At 38.3% G+C, this 20,864-nt stretch overlaps 2 protein-coding genes across 2 annotated transcripts in view; one reads left to right on the plus strand and one right to left on the minus strand.

Moving 5' to 3' along the window:
- Nucleotides 1–557: 557 nt before the first annotated feature.
- On the minus strand, nt 558–6,243 carry LOC125268170 (piggyBac transposable element-derived protein 4-like). The gene is made up of 2 exons (XM_048190261.1): nt 5,958–6,243; nt 558–2,355 (listed from the first exon to the last, which is right to left on the minus strand). The coding sequence occupies exons 1-2, from the start codon at nt 6,101–6,103 to the stop codon at nt 558–560; spliced, it is 1,944 nt and encodes a 647-aa protein (XP_048046218.1). The 5' UTR covers nt 6,104–6,243.
- A 6,127-nt stretch (nt 6,244–12,370) lies between these two features.
- Nucleotides 12,371–20,864, plus strand: part of LOC125268171 (arf-GAP with SH3 domain, ANK repeat and PH domain-containing protein 2-like) — a 58,913-nt gene continuing 50,419 nt past the window's right edge. Inside the window, exon 1 of the mRNA XM_048190262.1 lies at nt 12,371–13,054. Coding sequence (XP_048046219.1) covers nt 12,929–13,054 — 126 coding nt within the window. The 5' untranslated portion in view covers nt 12,371–12,928. The remainder of the gene's footprint in view (nt 13,055–20,864) is intronic.

Below are 20,864 nucleotides of genomic sequence, written 5' to 3' on the forward strand. Positions count from 1 at the left end.
ATTGATACCAGTTATCTAAAAAGACATGGATAAATAAATTAAAAAAACATTTTCATAGAAAAACGAAAATCTGAATGTTTATTGTACTGAACTTTTACTGATATGTCACTTGCATAATAATTTGGAAAGCAGTGTACACATTAGGGCTGGGCGATATATCGCATGCGATTGTCAGGCGCATTTCGTCAGTAAAGCCGGTTCCCTGATTACCGCTAAATCGCCATCACCTGCTTTCAAATGGAGCGGCATTTAATAGACAGAGCCGTAGATCACTGACAAGCCACGCAATATCGCGTTCATATCGCAGATGAATCGCCTTCGATAATGAACTCGATATTGCGGCTCTGGCTATTAAATGGTGCTCCATTTGAAAGCAGGTGATGGCGATTTAGCGGTAATCAGGGAACCGGCTTTACTGACGAAATGCGCCTGACAATCGCATGCGATATATCGCCCAGCCCTAGTACACATCTGAGGTTTATAAATGTAAAAAGTCTACAATGTAAGAAGTTACTATATGATGAAAAAAGCACTTCAGTGGGGTGAGGGCACAACTTTTAGTCAACAGTCTGTTCTTCCCCATGTTTCTCGGTGTGCCATTTTTTGAAGCAGTTCCTTGAAGACACAAAGCACAAAGCTACACTGCATTTTGTACAGTACACAGGTGTCTTTACTTTGAGACCTGAAACTTTGCACAAGACACAGACTCTCCTCCCACTTGAGGCATCTGTCCCAAAATACTCTGGCCAGCATGGCTCTTCCTTTGAGCCGACCTCAGATGTGGAGGGCTCTGATGTGGATGGCTTGGGGGCAGGTGATGGGCTGGACAGTGTGGCAATCTTTACCAGCTCAGACACAAGTGTCTCTCTAAAGTCCTTCTGGGTGAGAGCACTCTTATTCTGAGATTTGGACAGTTGCTGGTGGAGAATAAAACTGTTCACCACGGCGATATCGACAAAATGAAAGAAAAAGGTCTTGTACCATTTTTTGGTTTTGTGTAGGACATTGTAGTACCCAATTAGAGCATCCGAAAGGTCCACACCACCCATATATTTATTGTAGTCCTTCGCTGCCGCCGGAATTGGGATGTGGCAAATTTCCCACTCATTCTTGGAATTCCTGATACGTCTGGAGACGGTAGCACCATCATACGCCTTGTGTATCGTTGAACACATTGAAACCGCTTTCGTGTCCATCCACCTCAAAAAGAGGAGCTTACCATCCCGAAGCCAGCGTATGGATCCCTTTTGAGCTCTGAGGCTGAGGTCATTGGACATAGTTCTAGGAAAGCCCTGTGTGTTGGAACGTATCGTGCCACACGCAAGTGTCTTTTTATCCAGCAAGTCCAATAAAAGGCCCGGGCTTGTATAAAAGTTGTCCATATACACCTGGTAGCCTTTGCCAAGAAGAGGCAGATCCAGGAGGCGAATCACGGAATCGTAACTCAGTCCTTTACCAGAGTTCAGCGAAGATTTACCTTCATAAACAAAGAAGTTCCATGTGTAGCCACAGACAGAATCAGCAAGAACGAAGAGTTTGTAACCCCACTTGGTAGGCTTGTCCTTCATGTACTGTTTGAAGCCAATTCTCGCTCTAGTCGCCACCATCCTCTCATCCACCGCCAGCTGTTTGTTTGGATGGAAGTATGTTTTGCACGCCGCGACGATGTCAGTGTAAAGGGGCTTGATTTTGAAAAGTCTGTCATAGTCACGAGTCCCTTTTTTCAGTGCATTCGCTCGATCCTCATTAAGATCACAAAGATGCAGATTCCAAGAGATGGCATGAAATCTGGACCTGGACATCACGGATTTTGGAAAAGGTAACTTGTAAATGTCTTTTCCTGACCAGTAGTCTACAATATTTTTTGCACTGAGAAGTCCCATGTAAATAACAAGCGCAATATACGAATACAGTTCCTGTGCTTTCAAAGGCACCCACATGAATTTTTTCCCAGCTTCAGACCTCATTTTTGCATAACTATTTGTGTTCTTCACAATAGTGTCCACCACAGAGTTTGGGAAGAAAAGCTGAAATAGCTCCAAGGGGGAATATATTCTGTCCATGACGAGCTGAGCTCCTGGGTTTCGCTTTGGAAGAAAATTAGGTAGCACTGGAGCCTCATCCTCCACACTGATGTCATTCCAAGTGCCTGTGTCACTCTCCACTGACTTGCCACTTGCAGACCTTTTCCTCACCCGTGGAGAACGAGACGTTCCTCTTGGAGTTGACCACGGACTCAAGGAACCACTGGTAAAAGATGTGGGGGTTCTGGGGGTGCGAGGTGTGCTGGTAAGACGTTGTTTTTTGGGGCTTGGCTCACTTTCTGGTTCTGATTCTTCATCACTTGAGTCAAAACTGTAACAAACACAAATTGATCAATGGTCATGGGCAATGCACATCTGATGTGTGGTGATGCTAGACTGGGTGGCCTTGAATTTGATTGTGCAGGACAAAATTGGATTGGGTGGGTGGACAAAATGTGGGTGGTTTTGGGATAGGTTAGACGGTTTTCAAAAATTGGAATTTAAAGGGTTAGTTCACCCAAAAATGAAAATTATGTCATTTATTACTCACCATCATGTCGCTCTTCGTTCATCTTCAGAACATAAAATTATTTAAAATTATATTTTTGATAAAATCTGATGGCTCAGTGAGGCCTGCATTGCCAGCAAAATCATTTATTTTTCAATGCCCAGAAAGCTACTAAAGACATATTTAAAACAGTTCATTTGACTACAGTGGTTCAACCTTAATGTTATGAAGTGACGAGAATACTTTGTGCGCCAAAAGAACGACTTTATTCAACAATATCCAGTATCTATTTCAAAACACTGCTTCATGAAGCTTTACAAATCTTTTGTTTCGAATTGGTGGTTCAGAGCATGTATTAAAAGTCACAAGTGAAAAAGTCACGTGAACTATTGAAATTTTGAAACACTTATGATGTAACAAAGCCTCGTTTACTGATATCACATAATTCTGGTTAACCTCTGATTCGAAACAAAGATTCATGAAGCAGTGTTTTGAAATTGCCCCATCACTAGATATTGTTGGATAAAGTTGCGATTTAGTTTTTTTTTTTTTTTTTGGCTAACAAAAAGTATTCTCGACACTTCATAACATTAAGGTTGAACCACTGCAGTCACATGAACTGTTTTAAATATGTGTTTAGTAGCTTTCTGGGCATTGAAAAAGAAAATGATCTTGCTGGCAATGCAGGCCTCACTGAACCATCGGATTTTAATCAAAAAGATCTTAATTTGTGTTCTGAAGATGAACAAAGGTCTTACAGGTGTGGAACGTCATGAGGGTGAGTAATTAATCATTGAATTTTCATTTTTTGGTAAACTATCCTTTTAATAGGCTAATTATTTAACAAAACCCAAGTGTGCATGTAGGCTACTTCATCCAATCATCTTGACGTTTCTAAAGAGTCAACTGGTGTTGGTGTTGGTGTTGATGTCGTCGATGAGCACGCACTTTTAGCCAATTAAGAGAGATAGCAGGTAGACGTATTGATTCATGAGTGACAGGTTTTTAGTGTGATAAGGTAACAGATTTTGAACTTGTAGCTGTTTATTCCAGTGATCACAATGCCAATGTTGCAATCACTGGAACTGCATCCATAGTAAAAAGTGGGAAAGTGACAACTCTCAAAACATGGATTACACCTGTGGTAGGAAATGACTCAAAGGTTCTTTGTAAATACAGTAACTTTGAGAGAACAGTTTTTCATGACTTTGAAGGGATAGTTCACCAAAAAATTAAAATTTTCCCATGATTTACTCACCCTCAAGCCAGGGTGTATACGACTATCTTCTTTCAGACAAACACAATCGGAGTGATATTAAAATATATCCTGGCTCTACCAAGGTTGATAATTGTAGGGAATGGGGCGTTGTATTTTGAAGCCCAAAAAAGTGCATCAATCCATTCATCATAAAAGTAATCCACACGACTCCAGGGGGTTAATAAAGGCCTTCTGAAGCGAAGCAATGGGTTTTTGTAAGAAAAATATCCCTATTTCAAAAATATCCATATCCAACTTCTAAATTATAATAACTAGCTTCTGGCAGATGGCCGTACGCGTCGATTAACAGCGAAAGTTTAACCCCTGACCTGACGCATGATGTATTGATGAACGCAGAAGTGCAGATAGAGCAAAACAAAACAAAGGTCACGGATTAGTAGTCTAAAACGAGAATTTAAAAACTTTTCGGAGGATTTGAATATAAAAGAGCAGCTTGAGCCCAGCCCTATTTGTTTAAACCGCGAGAGACGTCTGCTCTCACCTAAGCTCACGCTACTCTTACATCCTATGTCGCATCAGAGGTTACTCTTTTGGTGTAAATTGATGCGTATAGCCGTCTGCCGAAAGCTAGTTATTATAGTTTATAAAGTTTTATATATGAATATTTTTCTTACAAAAACCCATCCCTTCACATCAGAAGGCCTTTATTATCGCCCTGAGCCGTGTGGATTACTTTTATGATGGATGGATGCACTTTTTTGGGCTTCAAAATCTTGAACCCCATTCACTACCATTATAAAGCTTGGAAGAGCCAGGATATATAATTTTTTTTTTTCTTTAATATAATCCTGATTGTCTTTGTCTGAATGAAGATAGTACACTTAGGATGGCTTGAGGGTGAGTAAATCATGGGATAATTTTCATTTTTGGGTGAACTATCCCTTTAATTGAAATCGAATATGGGACTACAGCTCTTGTCCATTGTTATGTGCAAACCAGGACAGCTGCTGAAAAAGGTTTGAATCAACGATTAATCGGTTTTGACCGTGCAAATTTCTGCATTATGTTCTACAATGTGTACTTGTTATATTTGAAATTAAAGCACGAATGAATGTAAGCACATTATTATTATTGTTGTGATTATTAATGTTGTGCAGTATTATTGTCATATTATTGTTATTGTGTGTGCATATTGTGAGATGAGTGTGTCACTGTCATTTCAACCCAAAATGTTGCTTGTTGCACCACTTATATTGGCTTGTTTTTACTGTTGACATTGTAAAGAATGTGTGTTTACTAGGGAAGTATGTTAATCTTTTGACTGTTGTTTGCAAATATTTGACATAAATTTAATAATGTCTACCTGTTTTGGGTAGTGAAACACTTCAAGAGTCTCACACTCTACCAAAGTAGTCATCAAATGCAAGATAAAAACAAAACTTTACTGACTACTCTTCAATTACTTGTTTGGGTAGAAACATTATTTTATCATATTTGCTCATTTAAGTCAAGTCACCTTTATTTATATAGCGCATGTTACAATGCAGATTGTGTCAAAGCAGCTTTACAGTGATAACTGGTGAATACTTTGGCCCTGCTTAAGTAAATTCAGTATTGATTCATTCGCTTGTAAAAATCAATAATTAGTTAATTTATCTATATATCAGCACTGGAGAAAACAGTGATGTCATCGTCCAATTTTGTTTTAATGTAGGCAATTTGCCACGTTTTCCTGCTGTATTGTTCACCTGGCAGGGAAAATGATTAATTTTTATAATTTTATTTTGACATCATTATTTAGTTAAGGAGGTAATTGGTCCTTATCAACATTGGTTGTCATGGGAACAGAATTATATATCACAATATTTTGGCAGTTAATGTTTTGGGATGGAAATTGTCGACCCAATCTGGCAACATGCGTGCATATGTGAATGGTCTCTTGCATTTATGAATCGACATGTGCACAGTGTAATTTACATGGAGGTAACGTTAACGGTTACATAAATGCAATTCGCATATATGCACGTGTGAGATGTGCAAAATCTTTCTAAAATTCAGAGAAGCTCGAAAGAATGCACAATGCAATTCACAACATATTATGCACAAATGTGCGGCACAATTCAAACATGCAACATATAAACAAAATGCACAGAACAGACACACATGAAACGCACAAAGCTTTTATCAGTTCACAATGTATACGTACTCCTCAAAATCAGGGTCATCCACGTTCTTATCGGCCTCGTCGTCGCTGCTGCAAAATTCGTTGTCCTTTACATGACCAGACTCTTCTAAATCAGACTTCTCACCAAAACACAGCTTTCGAGTAGCCGTTTTCTCTCTAGAAGACATTGTCCACAGACTAGTGTGGGGAAAAAATGAAAGAATGTAAATAAATGCTGTTCAACGTGCTCAAACACTCCAACTTATGAGGAATGTGCATTTGCAGAGCGAAACGTGACCAGCAGCGGTAGTCCAGCAGCAGCGGTAGTCCAGCAGCAGCTTCAGACCGGAAGTTAGGTACTGACGAACGCGCACACCCACCTCCACAACCCTAACCAGTAACCACACTATAACTATGAAAAGTGACTCCCTGAGGAATGGCAAACCCCACAGCTGTAACCATAACTCTGAGTCTATACTGTTTCACAGGAGCCGTTTACACACCGTTTTCAACTAAAACGGAAAACTTTTTATGGGTTTTGGCCGTTCACTTACAGGACAATTTTGGTGACCTGAAAACGAAACTTTTGAAAACGGGTTTTTGTAAACGGTCTCCGTTTTAACCATATCGTTGGTGTGTAAACGTACCCTTAGTTCAGTTATGATATTTAAGTAGCTTAAATATACTGGTTAAAACGGAGACGTTTTTCCTTTGAGTTTTTTTTTTTTTTTTTGCGAATGACGACACCATAAACGGTCCCCCTTCATACGAATCCGTGAAAATGACTAATGCCGTATTCTGCTGGCAGGCCATTAGGTGGCAATGAAACACTATAGACTGAACATGTAATGCGCATGTGCATGACGTCATCGTTTTCACAGATTCGCGTTTTTGTTGTTCACACAGAGACCGTTTTCAAAAACTTGCACTTTGAGGGTGCTTTCACACTTGGTTCGATTACCTGGACCGAACCCGAGTTCGACTGATCCCCCTCCCCCTGCCCCCACTGGACTGTGTTCACATTATATTATTTGAGTCCGTGTCATCAAACCAGCAGCTGTTTAGTAAGGAAGGCACCGGAGAAGGCTGCAAAATGCATAACGTTGCTCTCCTCACTTTTATATTTTTGTTTTTCAACCATTGGTTTTGTGAGTTTGTGAGAAAGTGAGTGAAACACACACAAAAACACATTTTTATCAAATAATATGCCATTAATAGCGGTTCACTTCTGCAATTTGGTACGTTTGCATTCATATATCAGAAGCGAACCGTACCCAAGACCACCCTTTTTAAGCGTTACAGCTCGCGGGTGTGCACCAGAGTTCAGAAGACGGTGCCTGCGTCTCAATGTGCATATCCATCTTAAATAGTATGTGACATTAGTCATTTTCAATACTATTTAGGGTGGATGGGATGCAGGGAGTGTTCATCATCCAAATGTACCGAACTCTGACGTCAATCGAACCCGGGTGCGCACCAAAAGTGCTAATGTGAAAGCACCCTGAAACCCATTTTCAAAAGTTTGCGTTTTCAGGCCGTGTAAACGCCGTTGTCGTGTAAGTGAACGGCTAAAACGCATAAAGGTGTTGTGTAAACAGCCCCTAAAATATCAGAAAGCTGGGCGACGACTGACCAATTAGAATCGAGTATTCCAGATCGCATAAATATATCTAGATAGATAGATAGCAGGGTAGAACCGGGACGAAAGTAACAAAGCGATTTTCTCAGAGCCCCGACTACATTTGAATTCCAAGTTATGACAGCACGTTCAGCATGCAATCCTTGACGGAGCTGCCAAATATCATGTGATTTCGTCATAGTTTTACCGCGGTTAGGTCTGGAAAGCAGTTTTCGAGTAAATACATTTTTGAAGCGGTACTTTTTTCTACTTATAAGTTGTGTTTCTGTTTCATGTGTCACAATAATGATCAATCTACAGTTTAGTGCTGTAACACATCCTGAAGTTTGCTTTGTCAGAGTTTTTCATTATGAGGGTAAATCGAGTTTAAATATCACACTTGTTACTTTCGTCCCACTCCAGACAACAAGTGTTTCTTTTGTCCCAGTGCTAATGTGGTGGCTGCAACATTTATTAAAACATGTTTATGTCATATTATACTAGCAGAATATGCCAAAAGTGAGGGTCAGAAAAACAGACAGAGGTCTGATTCAGCCAGATGTTCATGAGAGGCGTTTCTGCATATATATGTTGATGATTTCTGTATGTCACCATTTATTCACTCAATCTCTTTACATTTACCATTTAATTTTTAGCCACACCTTAGCACTTCCACATCCACCTATGAATTTGCAGTGTTTCCATTCAGATGTTTTTATGCATATTTTGAATTTATGCATAAAAACAGCTGGATTTTAAACTTGACTACTGTTACATTATGTTAAGAATTTATATTATGTTAATTTAATTTAATTTTTTTTGCAAAGATAAAGGACAAAATATGTTTGCAGTTACATATCAACAAGGTCATAGTCAGGTATTTTTAATAAAAACAACACTAACACAAAAAAATCTAGGTTGTATTGTTGTGTTACTTTCGTCCCACCTGACGGGGTCGAAAGTAACAATGTGCAACTTATGTTCAAAGTGAAATTATACTGAAGCCATTCTACATTTGTACAAAATACCACCTGGTATTGATAAACCACACTTGTGAGTTATTGACCACAGCAAATATATAAATTAATTTTTGTGAAAAATAGTTCTTTGTCAAGAAAAAAAAAAAAAATCATGCTTTGGTAATTTATAGAAAAAGTGAGATAAAAAGATAAACATTCAACATTATGTCAAGTCATAATTATGACATAAAAGTTTAATTATGTCATAAAAGAGATAAAAAGTCTACATTTTGAGGTAAAGTGTCAACATTGTAAGATATATGACAAAATTAAGACAAAAAGTCAAAATTATGAGATATTTGAAATTACGATTTAAATATATATATATATATATATATATATATATATATATATATATATATATATATATATATATTTCATAATTTTTAACTTTCATTGCCATATCTTTTTAACTTATGATCTCCTAAATGATGTCATAGTCAACTCTTTATCTCATATTTGTGACTTATGTCATCATTTTCACTTTTTACCTCATAGTTATTGCTTACTATCTCATAATTTTAATTGTTTTATTTGATAATTTATGACAGAAATGGGCTTTCATATTAACTAGCCTTTCTTTAGCCTTGTGATGTCATCTTATTGCCTGTTGTCTTTATGTCTTGAATCACTGTCTGTTAATTGCATTTCTAACTTGTTAGAGTCAATGTACAGCACATTTTTCAAATGTTGTTGTTTTTAATTGTGCTTTATAAATAAATAGAGATTTAAATTGTAAATATGGAGCAGATAAAAGTTAAAACACGTACTCCAGATGTAGCAGACTCAATGGTAATACACTGCAGCCTCTGCTCCTCAAGTAAACCTTCTCAATAATGAACAATTTATTCCAGGAGGCACCAGTAGAGGTCATGAATCATCTCCTGCTTTCACTCTTCATTATGAGCTCTGTGTGGAAGAGCATATTAACATTCAGAGGTGAACCTGCTGTGCAAAATAATATGATAAAACTTGCTCATCATATTAATTAATTCACAGCATTCATATATTAACAGGAGTTCATTTGATTGGTCTCAAGGTCATTGGGGTCATCATGGGCCCCTGCACATAATTATCAAGGTGTGCAAACATCCACAATACATAAACCAAAAGCACAGTAATCTATTATGGTCTTTAATATCAAGTTTCCACAATAGCCTTTATATATAACATTATGACCACCTTCTAATATTGTCTTGGTCCCACTTTTGCTGCCAAAACAGCCCTGATCCATCGAGGTATGGACTCCACTAGACCCTGAAAGTGTGCTGTGGTATCTGACACCAAGATGTTAGCAGCTGTGTGTCAAGTTGTGAGGTGGAGCCTCCATGGATCGGACTTGTTTGTACATCCCACAGATGCTCGACTGGATTGAGATCTGGGGAATTTGGAGACCATGAGTCAACACCTCAAACTTGTTGTTGTGCTCCTCAAACCATTCCTGAACCATTTTTGCATTGTGTCAGGAGCATTATCCTGCTGAAAGAGGCCACAGCCACCAGAGAATACCGTTTCCATTAAAGGGTGTACATGGTCTGCAACAATGCTTAGATAAGTGGTACCTGTCAAAATAACATCCACATGGATGGCAGGACCCAAGGTTTCCCAGCTCGTCTGTTGGATTGGACCACACAGACGAGCCTTCGTTCCCCAAGTGCATCAATGAACCTTGTCCACCCATGACCCTGTCGCCAGTTCACCACTGTTCCTTCCTTGGACCACTTTTGATAGATGCTGACCACCGCAGACCAGGAACACCCCACAAGAGCTGCAGTTTTGGAGATGCTCTGACCCAGTCGTCTATATATATATATATATATATATATATATATATATATACATACAGAATTATACTGTATATGGCATAAAATTATGAAGTGTTTCCTCTTCTTAGCCTGAAGTGACTGCAGTCTTTTCTTTTGTGAGGATGCAAATGCACAGATATCTTGTTATAAAAGGATTGTTGCTTTTAGAAATAGCAATAGATTGCTTTTGTAAATTTGTTATTTCACACTGCACTTGTGTTGATATATATATATTTCTCAAGCACTGGAGTACAAAAACTACTTTATCTGTTAATCAATGTGAATTCAACTGCTCATAATAAAGTCTCCTTTTGCACCAGCAATTACAGGCCTCAGCAATTACAGAATTATCATCTTAATTAGTCTTTTGTTTTGGAGGCAGGGGGTGTGAAGCTTGTGTTGGAACAGATATGGCACTAATAATAAAGCTCTCTTTATTCTACAAGCTAATTAATTTATTTCCAGGAAGGAGGATAGTTTTTTTTTTTTTTTTTTAGGCACAAAAGATAAATCTAAAATATTGTGAAATTTTCATATAATTACTTATAAAACGGTTAGTTCCTGTCCTTGATTCTGATTGGTCAATAGCTGTGTTTTATTCATGATAAAACACGGCTATGACCGTTTGACCCAGCGGTTCTGTGTATCACTACACAACACCCTTAGCAATCACTCTTAGCAACATAAACTCTTTGTTCTCAATTGATATTGTTCATTGAAGCTTACTGGATTATGTAGAAGAGTATTGTGAGAAAGAGATCAAGTGAGCGAGTTTATTACCTGCATTCAGATTTAGCATTTTCCTTCAGGTCAGTCCTTTGTTCATAATAAAAAATCTGTTTAAATGTCTTATCTTGTATTATCTTGTCCTTTTAACAGTTAAGGGGTTTTCCCATGACTGACAGCGCTAGTCAAAGCATTTATCAGTTGCGTCTTGTTCCGTGTTCACAACAATTCAGTCTTTTCAATATAAAAGTCTTCGCTACTGACTGACACACTCAAAAGACAGTCTTTGCCGCCATCTAATGGCGTAATAATGTAACTTCTGTTGCTGTTCACAGTCAGGGACTATTTTTTTGTGACGGAAGGAAGGCTTTTAGTGATTTTACTTCATAAAAGTTGCATTGATACATATTTTTGGCTTTAATATTTGTATTGTATGGTAACCGTATTATAAAAGCAATAAGGTACTCGGGGCTAGTGCTGTATTGTGAATAAGTCACGGCTAAAGGGGATGCACTCTGCTTCGCATCGTGCCTAACAACGCCCTTCAGCGTTGCTTATTCATGATACAGCACAGCCTCTCGCACCTTGTATGTAATTCGAATATATTCTAATATCATTCACAAATGCATTTGGCCTACAAAAATACTTCATCTGCAGCACACTATTATTAGGCAACTTCAAAAGTGAAGATTATCAGTCAGTAAGGACTTCAGTTTCACACAATGACTTCAGAAAACTTGGAAATTTGGACTGGACTCATATAGGCTATTTTTATGAATTGTTTGTCCTTGTTGGAATTTTCATTCTATTTGTAAAAAACATTTACAAGAATTCCTTGGTCGGAATGACATGATTACATTTTTTTTTTGGGGCGAACTATTGTTTTAAAAACCTAAAATAATTTTTGTGCAAAAAAATGTGTATTACATTGTGATTTAGCATGCACTAACTTTCTTTTTTTCTTACATTTATAAGAATGTTGGCTTCAGAGAGACATTAAAGGTCAATTTCTGTTATTTACACACTTAAAAAATGTCCTTCTCCACCTTAAGAGAGAGGCTGCTCACTGAAGAGCCATGGGTGGAGCGTGAAGTCCAGTTCCCCCTCTCTGGATGTAATTTGGGCGTAATGGGTGGAGCTATAAGGTCCAACCACACCTTAACCCTACTCATAACTCTTTCCCTCCACCCATTAGATCCACAGAGGTGGAGTTGGACTAAGTCAGACTTCCTGAGAGGGGGAGCTGGACATCATTTGTCTCTGCAGTGAGCACCACTTGCCTTAAGAGCGGCGCTCACGATCCTAAACGCGATCTACAATCAGGCCACGCCCTGCGTCAGTTCCGATTGGCTGACAGCGGGTAGCTTTGCTTCCTCATTGGTCACTCCTTTCCCATTGAATCTCCTCCACCTTTACTTTGTCAATTTCTGCGCTTTCATTGAATTGCGTTGCAAGAGAGCCGCATCGATCCACAGCCTGCAGCAATCCCAGCACGACAACATACACTACTGTCCCTTAACAGATGAGGACTACACCATCACACTGGTTTATTATCAACCGGGTGGACCAAATTCGCACTTTCCCTGGAAGAAGTGAGAACCAGCACCGTGGGAGAGAGATTTCCCGTCGTAGAAGCGACACTTCTCTGTAGTTGGCTAATGATTTTCATTAATTCCCAACTTGTCTTAATCCACCGAGGGCAAAACACAGCGATGATAAGACTTCAGGACGCTCATGAGAGTTTTATTTCGTCATTTTATCTCTGAATTTCGACATTAAGTGCACCTCAACCGGGCATTAAGAGGATTAAAACCGAGATTTGTGGGTTTTGTGAAAGGAAATACAATGCCGGACCAGATCACAGTGGCGGAGTTTGTGGCGGAGACGAATGAAGATTATAAATCGCCCACCGCCTCAAACTTCACCACTAGAATGACTCACTGCAGGAATACTGTAACCGCACTGGAGGAGGTGAGACTCATAACTTTGATTAACCTGCTATTTTGCGATTGTTAAAACCTTGCTGAGTGTTTTGCTTACTTGCAAGACCACTAGAGTCAGCTATTGCCCCCCTTGGAGTAACTAAATGAGTTACTGAGGAGGCAAATCCTTTGTTGATGCCTCACCCATCAGACAACTGCTGTATTGCATTGTCTCATACTGATGAGATCTAATAAACTGGCTGAATTAGATAGATGCACAGGCTGAAATACATATGCATTAATGGGTTAGACTTTATATGGAGGAAAAATAATAGTTGATCAACACCTGTTACAATTAACACATTTTATTGTCCTTCAAAGCTGGTTTCTAGTTGGTCTGGTACTTAGCTGGTTGACCAGCTACAAAAACCCATCTTGACATCCTTAAAGGATTAGTTCACTTTCAAATAAAATTCCCTGATAATTTAATCACACCCATGTCATCCAAGATGTCCATCTCTTTCTTCAGTCGAAAAGAAATTAAGGTTTTTGATGAAAACATTCCAAGATTATTCTCCTTATAGTGGACTTCAATGGACTCCAAACGGTTGAAGGTCAAAATGACAGTTTCAGTGCAGCTTCAAAGGGCTTTAAACGATACCAGATGAGGAATAAGGGTCTTATCTAGCGAAACGATCGCCCATTTTCTAAACAAATGTAAATGTATATGCTTTATATAAACAAATGGTCGCCGTCCAAGTAATTCCGCCAAAACCGTACTTTCGTATTCTTCAAAAATCTTGCGCTGTATGTCCTACGCCTTCCCTATTCTACTTACGGAACGAACGCAGCGGCAGTTCCATTTTTTCCGTAAATTGAATAGGGAAGGCGGAACTTACAGAAAAAATGGAACTGGCACTGCGCTCGTTCCATAAGTTCATTCCGTAAGTAGAATAAGGAAGACGTAGGACATTCAGCGTAAGCTTTTTGAGAATACAAAAGTGTGGTTTTGGCGGAACCACTTGGAAGGTGATCATTTGTTTATATAAAGGATATACATTTGTATTTTTTTTTTTTTTTTTGAAAATGACCGATTGTTTCGCTAGATAAGACCCTTATTCCTCGTCTGGTATAATTTAAAGCCCTTTGAAGCTGCACTGAAACTGTAATTTTGACCTTCAACCGTTTGGAGTCCATTGAAGTCCACTATAAGGAGAATAATCCTGGAATGTTTTCATCAAAAACCTTAATTTCTTTTCGACTGAAGAAAGAAAGACATGGACATCTTGGATGACATTGGTGTGAGTAAATTATCAGGAAAATTGTATTTGAAAGTGAACTAATCCTTTAAGATGGTCCAAGTTTGGATACAATAATAACCAGCTTCAAAAAGATACAGTTTAATCAGGTTTACAGTGTTCTCACAGCCTGGCCAAGCTCCAAGTACTGGCAAAGCAGGTGTTCAGCTCTTGACAAGCTAGTCTACCTCCCTGAAAAGTGTCCAAAACCCCTCCAAAACTAGCCGTCAGTATGGACGACCATATTAGTTCAGGCTCCAAAACACATCTTCCAGATTAAACTGGGTTTTCTAAAAAGGAATATGAAGGTGGTGCATCTAAAGATGATGTCTAGATTGTATAAAAACATCTCATAAGTGAGTGAAGCCTCGCCCTGACCAGATATAAATAGCCTTTCTCAACTCTGATGGGCTCTGCTGCTGTTGTGTTGTGTTGAATGGAGACAGCTTCCTGTGGGATCGCCATCATCGCAGCTCCAGATTATAACCGTGATGGATGCTGCAGGCTGTATAGACTTGTTATTAAGTTTACAGATAACGGTAATGTAGTGTGTTGAGATGTTATGCTATCTTAGAAAAGGTCAGTATCTATATGACTTTCACTGATAATAGCGAGGTGTGTTTGATATCAGGTTATTGCTAGTGTATTTCACTGCTTATAATTTGATTGCCATTGGGTTAAAGGATTAGTTCACTTCAGAATTAAAATTTCCTGATAATTTACTCACCCCCATGTCATCCAAGATATGTCTTTCTTTCTTCAGTTGAAAAGAAATTAAGGTTTTTGAGGAAAACATTCCAGGATTTTTCTCCATATAGTGGACTTCAACAGTTACCAACGGGTTGAAGGTCCAAATTGCAGTTTCAGTGCAGCTTCAAAGGGCTCTACACAATTCCAGACGAGGAATAAAGGTCTTATCTAGTGAAACGATCTGCCATTTTCTAAAAGAATAAAATTTATATACTTTTTTAACCACAAATGCTCATCTTGCACTGCTCTGCGATGCGCCACGCATTACGTAATCATGTTGGAAAGGTCACGCGTAACATAGGCGGAAGCACCGCAGTAGGGCGGAAAACTCCATTTCATTTTCACCTCCAACTTCAAAATTGTCTGACGCCGTTGTTACCTTTTTTTTGTAAAGGCTGTTTAACTTACACCGTGTCCTACTCCTAACCAGACGCGATGCGATAAGATTCCAGCGACGAGCGATTTGACTGTCCACACTAGACACGTTGCGAAAATGAGAAGCGATAAAATCACTCAAAAACCACAGCCAATCAGAAGAGAGTGTGGGCGGGCTCTCTCGGCAAGAGCACAGCGGACACAATGAAATGGGCAAGTACTTAGTAAAATTCATAAATATTACACAATTTAAAAATTATTTAAAGTACATACAGAGTGACTGAACCAATCTTTGTCATAGAATACACTTGAACGTTTGAACGTTCTTGTGCCTATTTATTTATTTTCAAGATCTGAAGTGAATTAGCCAGTGTTGTTTTCATTACAGCTAAGAAGCTGGGAACACTCAGATGCTTTTACATTGAAAGCACATAAACCCATACTTTGTGTTGCTTTTCCATTCGCGACGTCACGGAGAAATAGAAACCATTTCTATTTCTAGAATATTCGCGTGTCGCCGTCGCGGCTGGTTTGGACATGGAAAAGATACCTTTTATTGCTTGCCGTGGCGTGGCGTGGCGTCTGGTTAGGACACGGTGTTAGTCTTTGCACGTTCGCTCTGTAAACACTGGATCGGTACTTCCGCCTACATTACGCATGACCTTTCCAACTTGATTACGTAATGCGTGGCGCATTGCAGAGCTACTGCGAGACGAGCATTTGTGGTTAAAAAGTATATAATAATATAATATAATATAATATAATGTAATATTTATATATTTATTTATTTATTTTTTTTAAATAAATGACCATTTATTTCACTAGATAAGACCCTTATTCCTCGTCTGGGATCATGTAGAGCTCTTTGAAGCTGCACTGAAACTGACATTTGGACCTTCAACCTGTTGGTAACTGTTGAAGTCCACTATATGGAGAAAAATCCTGGAATGTTTTCCTCAAAAACCTTAATTACTTTTCAACTTAAGAAAGAAAGAAACATCTTGGATGACATGGGGGTGAGTAAATTATCAGGAAATTTGAATTCTGAAGTGACTAATCCTTTGAATGATTCCTGTGCTTTTAAGGTATTCTACAAATGGGTAACTGCGTTCTATTCCTGTGGCTGTGTGTCCCTATGAGGAACTCAGGAAGTCTGGAACTAAATGATTGTTTTTGGTCTTCCTCCTCTTGCTTGCTGTTTGTTCGCTCTTTGGCTTTGTGGTCATTGCTTCCGGGACATAAATAGTTCTGCCCACATATTTGCAGTTTTAAGGAATCACTGTAAGTTGGGTGTTTTTGTGTTTCGTCTCACACTGACAGCTCACCAACAAACAGAGTCCAAATCAGCATTTGTTGAAGGATTTCTTGATGCTACAGCAAAGATGCCCTTTTAAAAGACTTTTGCATTGTGATTGGTCTGGAGCTGCGTTCACAGAGAATTTGTTTATGATGCTTCGCTGTATTGTCTCGTGACTTTGAAACTGCTTCCCTCATGGGTCTTGTTGCTCCAGCCACTTAAACATAAGGGCCTAATTTAACTTGCAGCTTTTGCCTGATAATAAACAGGACTAGATAGAAGGAAATATAATTTCTTTTTAAAGCAATTACACTGGAAAACAAGTTAATTTGAGGCCTGCAGTTGTGAAAGCTTCAGCCACTGGGGAAATAACGTCTACCCAGTTTGTGGCTGGGTTGCATGAAAGTAAGATAATGGAATTGAAATGTGTAGTCTTCTGTTTATAGGCTGTTCTTAACTAAACATTTGCTTAACCATTAACCAACAGGCTTTTAATTTAACTACACTGAGAAAAACAAATAGTACTAGATTTATGTATACTTCATCTATACAAGCACTGCGGTTCCAGCTATTATTGATTGCGTCTTTTTGTTCTCTAGTCACCTCATGAGTAAAATGTGACTATAAATCTGATCTTGGACTCTGAAGCATATTGGTGGTTTTATTTTAATAGCCTGGGTTTTTTTTATGGCGTGGGAGAGTGTGGTTGATTTATGGTCGGATGTTTTCTTGTCTTGTTGTGAGGTCAGCTGAGGTCAACGTGTTCAGAATCAATAAGCATCAGTGCTTAATATGATACCTGAATCTTCTCTCACATTTATCTGAATGTTGATTTTTCTAATGTGACGGTGCTTTAGGACATGAATATAACTAGCAGACTTTCTTTTAAATAAGTTTAACCCACTTTTATAAATGCAGCCCACTTTTGTAGGCCAAAGAGAGCTGAATAGCCTAGTTCAAGCTGACTCTCTAGCTTAGATGTTGGCAGGAGTTTCATCTCCTCTGTTGCACTTTATCTTTAGAAAGTGTTTCAAACACATTTGAGGCTTCAGTGCTTGCCCACCCTTGTGTGGTTTGAGTGCATCTTTGTAACCTCCACACAGAGTTCACAGTGTGTCATTGAAGTGTGTGATCCCGCTGAATGACTCTGCTTGGGATTTACGGGGGGAAAGTTGGGAAATCACTATGGTATTTCTGAAATGTTGGCATTGACCTTGTTATCTCCTGAAAACCTTCGGTTGTTGAAGCCAGTGGTGCGTTGTTGTCCAGAAAACAGAGTTTCTTTTGATATTCCAGTTTGTCTTCAGGAAATTCAGGTATCTGTAATATTCTGCTGCCTAGAAACAGATTGCTACATTTCCATCCACCTATTTTTTTTGTGCATTTTAAGATATCGCATTAAAAAAAAAAACGCTGGATGGATTCTAAAAATGCGCATATTAAACGTATGTGCTCAATTGAGTTGGATAAATTTATCCGATAAGAAAACATGTGCATAAACTACGATGGAAACAAATTTATCAAATAAATTCCTCGATGCGCATCAAAAAAAGTCATGTGACTTTGTGATGGGACGGCATAACTGGACCAACCAGTGGACCGATTTCTTTGCACAGAAACTAAAATGCTGTTTTGGTCATTCTGAAAGCAAAGTCTGTCGTCAGAGTGGTTCAGTATAATTACCTCCCAGAACTGTCTTTTGCACGACTGCATTCCCAAACAGCAGGCATCTGCCTCCAAATCCAAGATAACATGACCGCACTTATTGCGTTTCGTCCATTTTAAGTCATTTTAAGTAAAATTATTTTATAAAGTGGCTTCTCCTATTGCAGCAACTTCCATTTATCTTAGTGATATTTAGTGCTAGTTTATTGATTTTGTTCTCTTAGAATTACTGGATGCAAACGCTGCTTTATTCGCAAATGTTTTAAGCGAAATTCGCAACTTTGGATGGAAACATAGCTAATGTTAATTTATGGTATTTGTTTTTTTTTTTGTTTTTTTTTAATCATCAACCTTCTGATTTTTGATCTAGAAAATAATATAAAAAAAATATATATTATTTAAAGTAATTAGTTGTCATTGGATATTTGTTGCTGTTCTAGTCCGTTGGAAGCTATCCTGTAGAAAATAAACACTTAAGGCCTGTTCACACCAAGACGAATGTTCAGTGCGAAACTTACGTGTGATAAACATTTTAATCTGAATAATGTGTCTGTTCAGGCCTATGTGATTGTGAACATTCACATATTGTCAATGCAACACATTTTTTTTAAGGAGAGGTGTTCTAATTGCTTTTCCAACACACTTTTGGTCACATGCCCAGAGCTGACAGATATATCACATGTGAAAATTGGACCAAATTTTGTGTGCCAAACATTCGTGTTAGTTTACACCCATTTGGTGTAAATAAATTCGGGTTCCTCAGTGGTTTTCAGATGGGCAGCTGGACTATTGCTGGAAAAAGCTTTTGTTGTTGCAGGTACACCAGCTTGAACAGTATAGACATGCTGGATTACTATAATATTCAAAACATGCCTTATACTGATAACCAGCTTGGGTCATTTAAGATGGTCACCAGCTGAAACGGATTAGTTAGTCTATTCAGTCATATGAGGGAGATAAAATATCTGCAACATATTACAATATAAACACGAGTGTTGTGGGGTAGAGTTGTTCAAAAGTACTGACTTTGGTACCAAGTCGGTACTGTAATTTTAAAAATGTGACGCTTTGAGCGCTGTTAAGCGGATTCTTAAACACCTCTGATTGGCCATTGTGTTCAAGCGCTCATCAGATATGACTGTGATCCATGCACGGGAGTGTTTAAAAGCACACGGAAGTGTTTGAATTTGAAAGCGTTTGAAAGCAGGTGTCTATCAGCAGACTGGTCCATTTACAACATGTTTCTGAAGCGTTGATCATTTAAGCTAGTTTCAGACCTATCCGATGAGTTGTGAACACAATGGCTAATCAGAGGCGTTTACGAATCCGCTCAACAGCGCTCAAGGCGTCACATTTTTAAAATTTCAGTACTGACATGATATCGAATTCTGTACTTTTGACAACTCTAGGTGGGGGTAACGCATTACAAGTAACTTGAGTTACGTAATCGGATTACTTTTTTCAAGTAACTAGTAAAGTAATTAATTACTTTTAAATTTACAACAAAATATCTGAGTTACTTTTTCAAGTAATGCAAGTTACTTTTTCACATTTATTGACTGACAGCTCTCCTGTCTCCATGTTGAGAGAAATCAGGAGTAAGTGCCGAGGTGTTGTGTGCACTGTGTGAACATGACGGGTTATTGTAGTTCTAGACTAAATTAACCTATGTTTTTGCTACTGACCCTGGATGATCCAATTCAACCATACTAATAAGCAAAAATGACTTGAGATAAACATCACATTTGTGATCAGCCTGAAGCCCATTTCACTTTTTTTTCACTATTTCACTTTTGGTGTGAAAGGGTCTTTACATTTGCCAAAAATGCCAAACTTTTTTTACTGTTATTAAAAAGTAAACAATCAAGCCCAGCCCAGGTGAGAAAAAGTAATGCAAAAGTAATGTAATGCATTACTTTCCATTAATAGTAACTAATAGGGGTGTGACGAGACAGGTATCTCACGAGACGAGACGAGACAAGATTTTTACACACTATTTTTAAGAAATCCTCAGTGGCGAAATACATGACTAGAAAAAATATTCTGCAGGTGTATTTGAAATGTTTTAACTAATCATCTTGTAATGAATGTCATTTCAGTTCTACTTTCTGAGTATGAATTATCATATGCAGTCAAAGACAACAATACTCAAGTACTGTAAAAGGTTTTGCCACTAACTCAACTAACTCAACTGACTGACTTCTCTTCTGTATGATTTCAGTCTCTTCAGACCTTACTATACATGATTTACGAGCTTCTACATCTTTTGACCTCCTAACTGAACTCCTTTCCACAAACTGATCATAGAATACAAACAGTATAAATAAAAATGGTAACACTTTACAATAAGGTCTCATTTATGAACATTAACCAACATCAACTAACAATGAGCAATATATTTGCTATTTATTAATCTTTGTTTATGTTAGTTAATAAAAATAGTCATTCATTGTTAGTTCATGATAGTTCACAGT

This window comes from Megalobrama amblycephala, linkage group LG5, assembly GCF_018812025.1.
Source record: "Megalobrama amblycephala isolate DHTTF-2021 linkage group LG5, ASM1881202v1, whole genome shotgun sequence".
NCBI lineage: Eukaryota > Metazoa > Chordata > Actinopteri > Cypriniformes > Xenocyprididae > Megalobrama > Megalobrama amblycephala.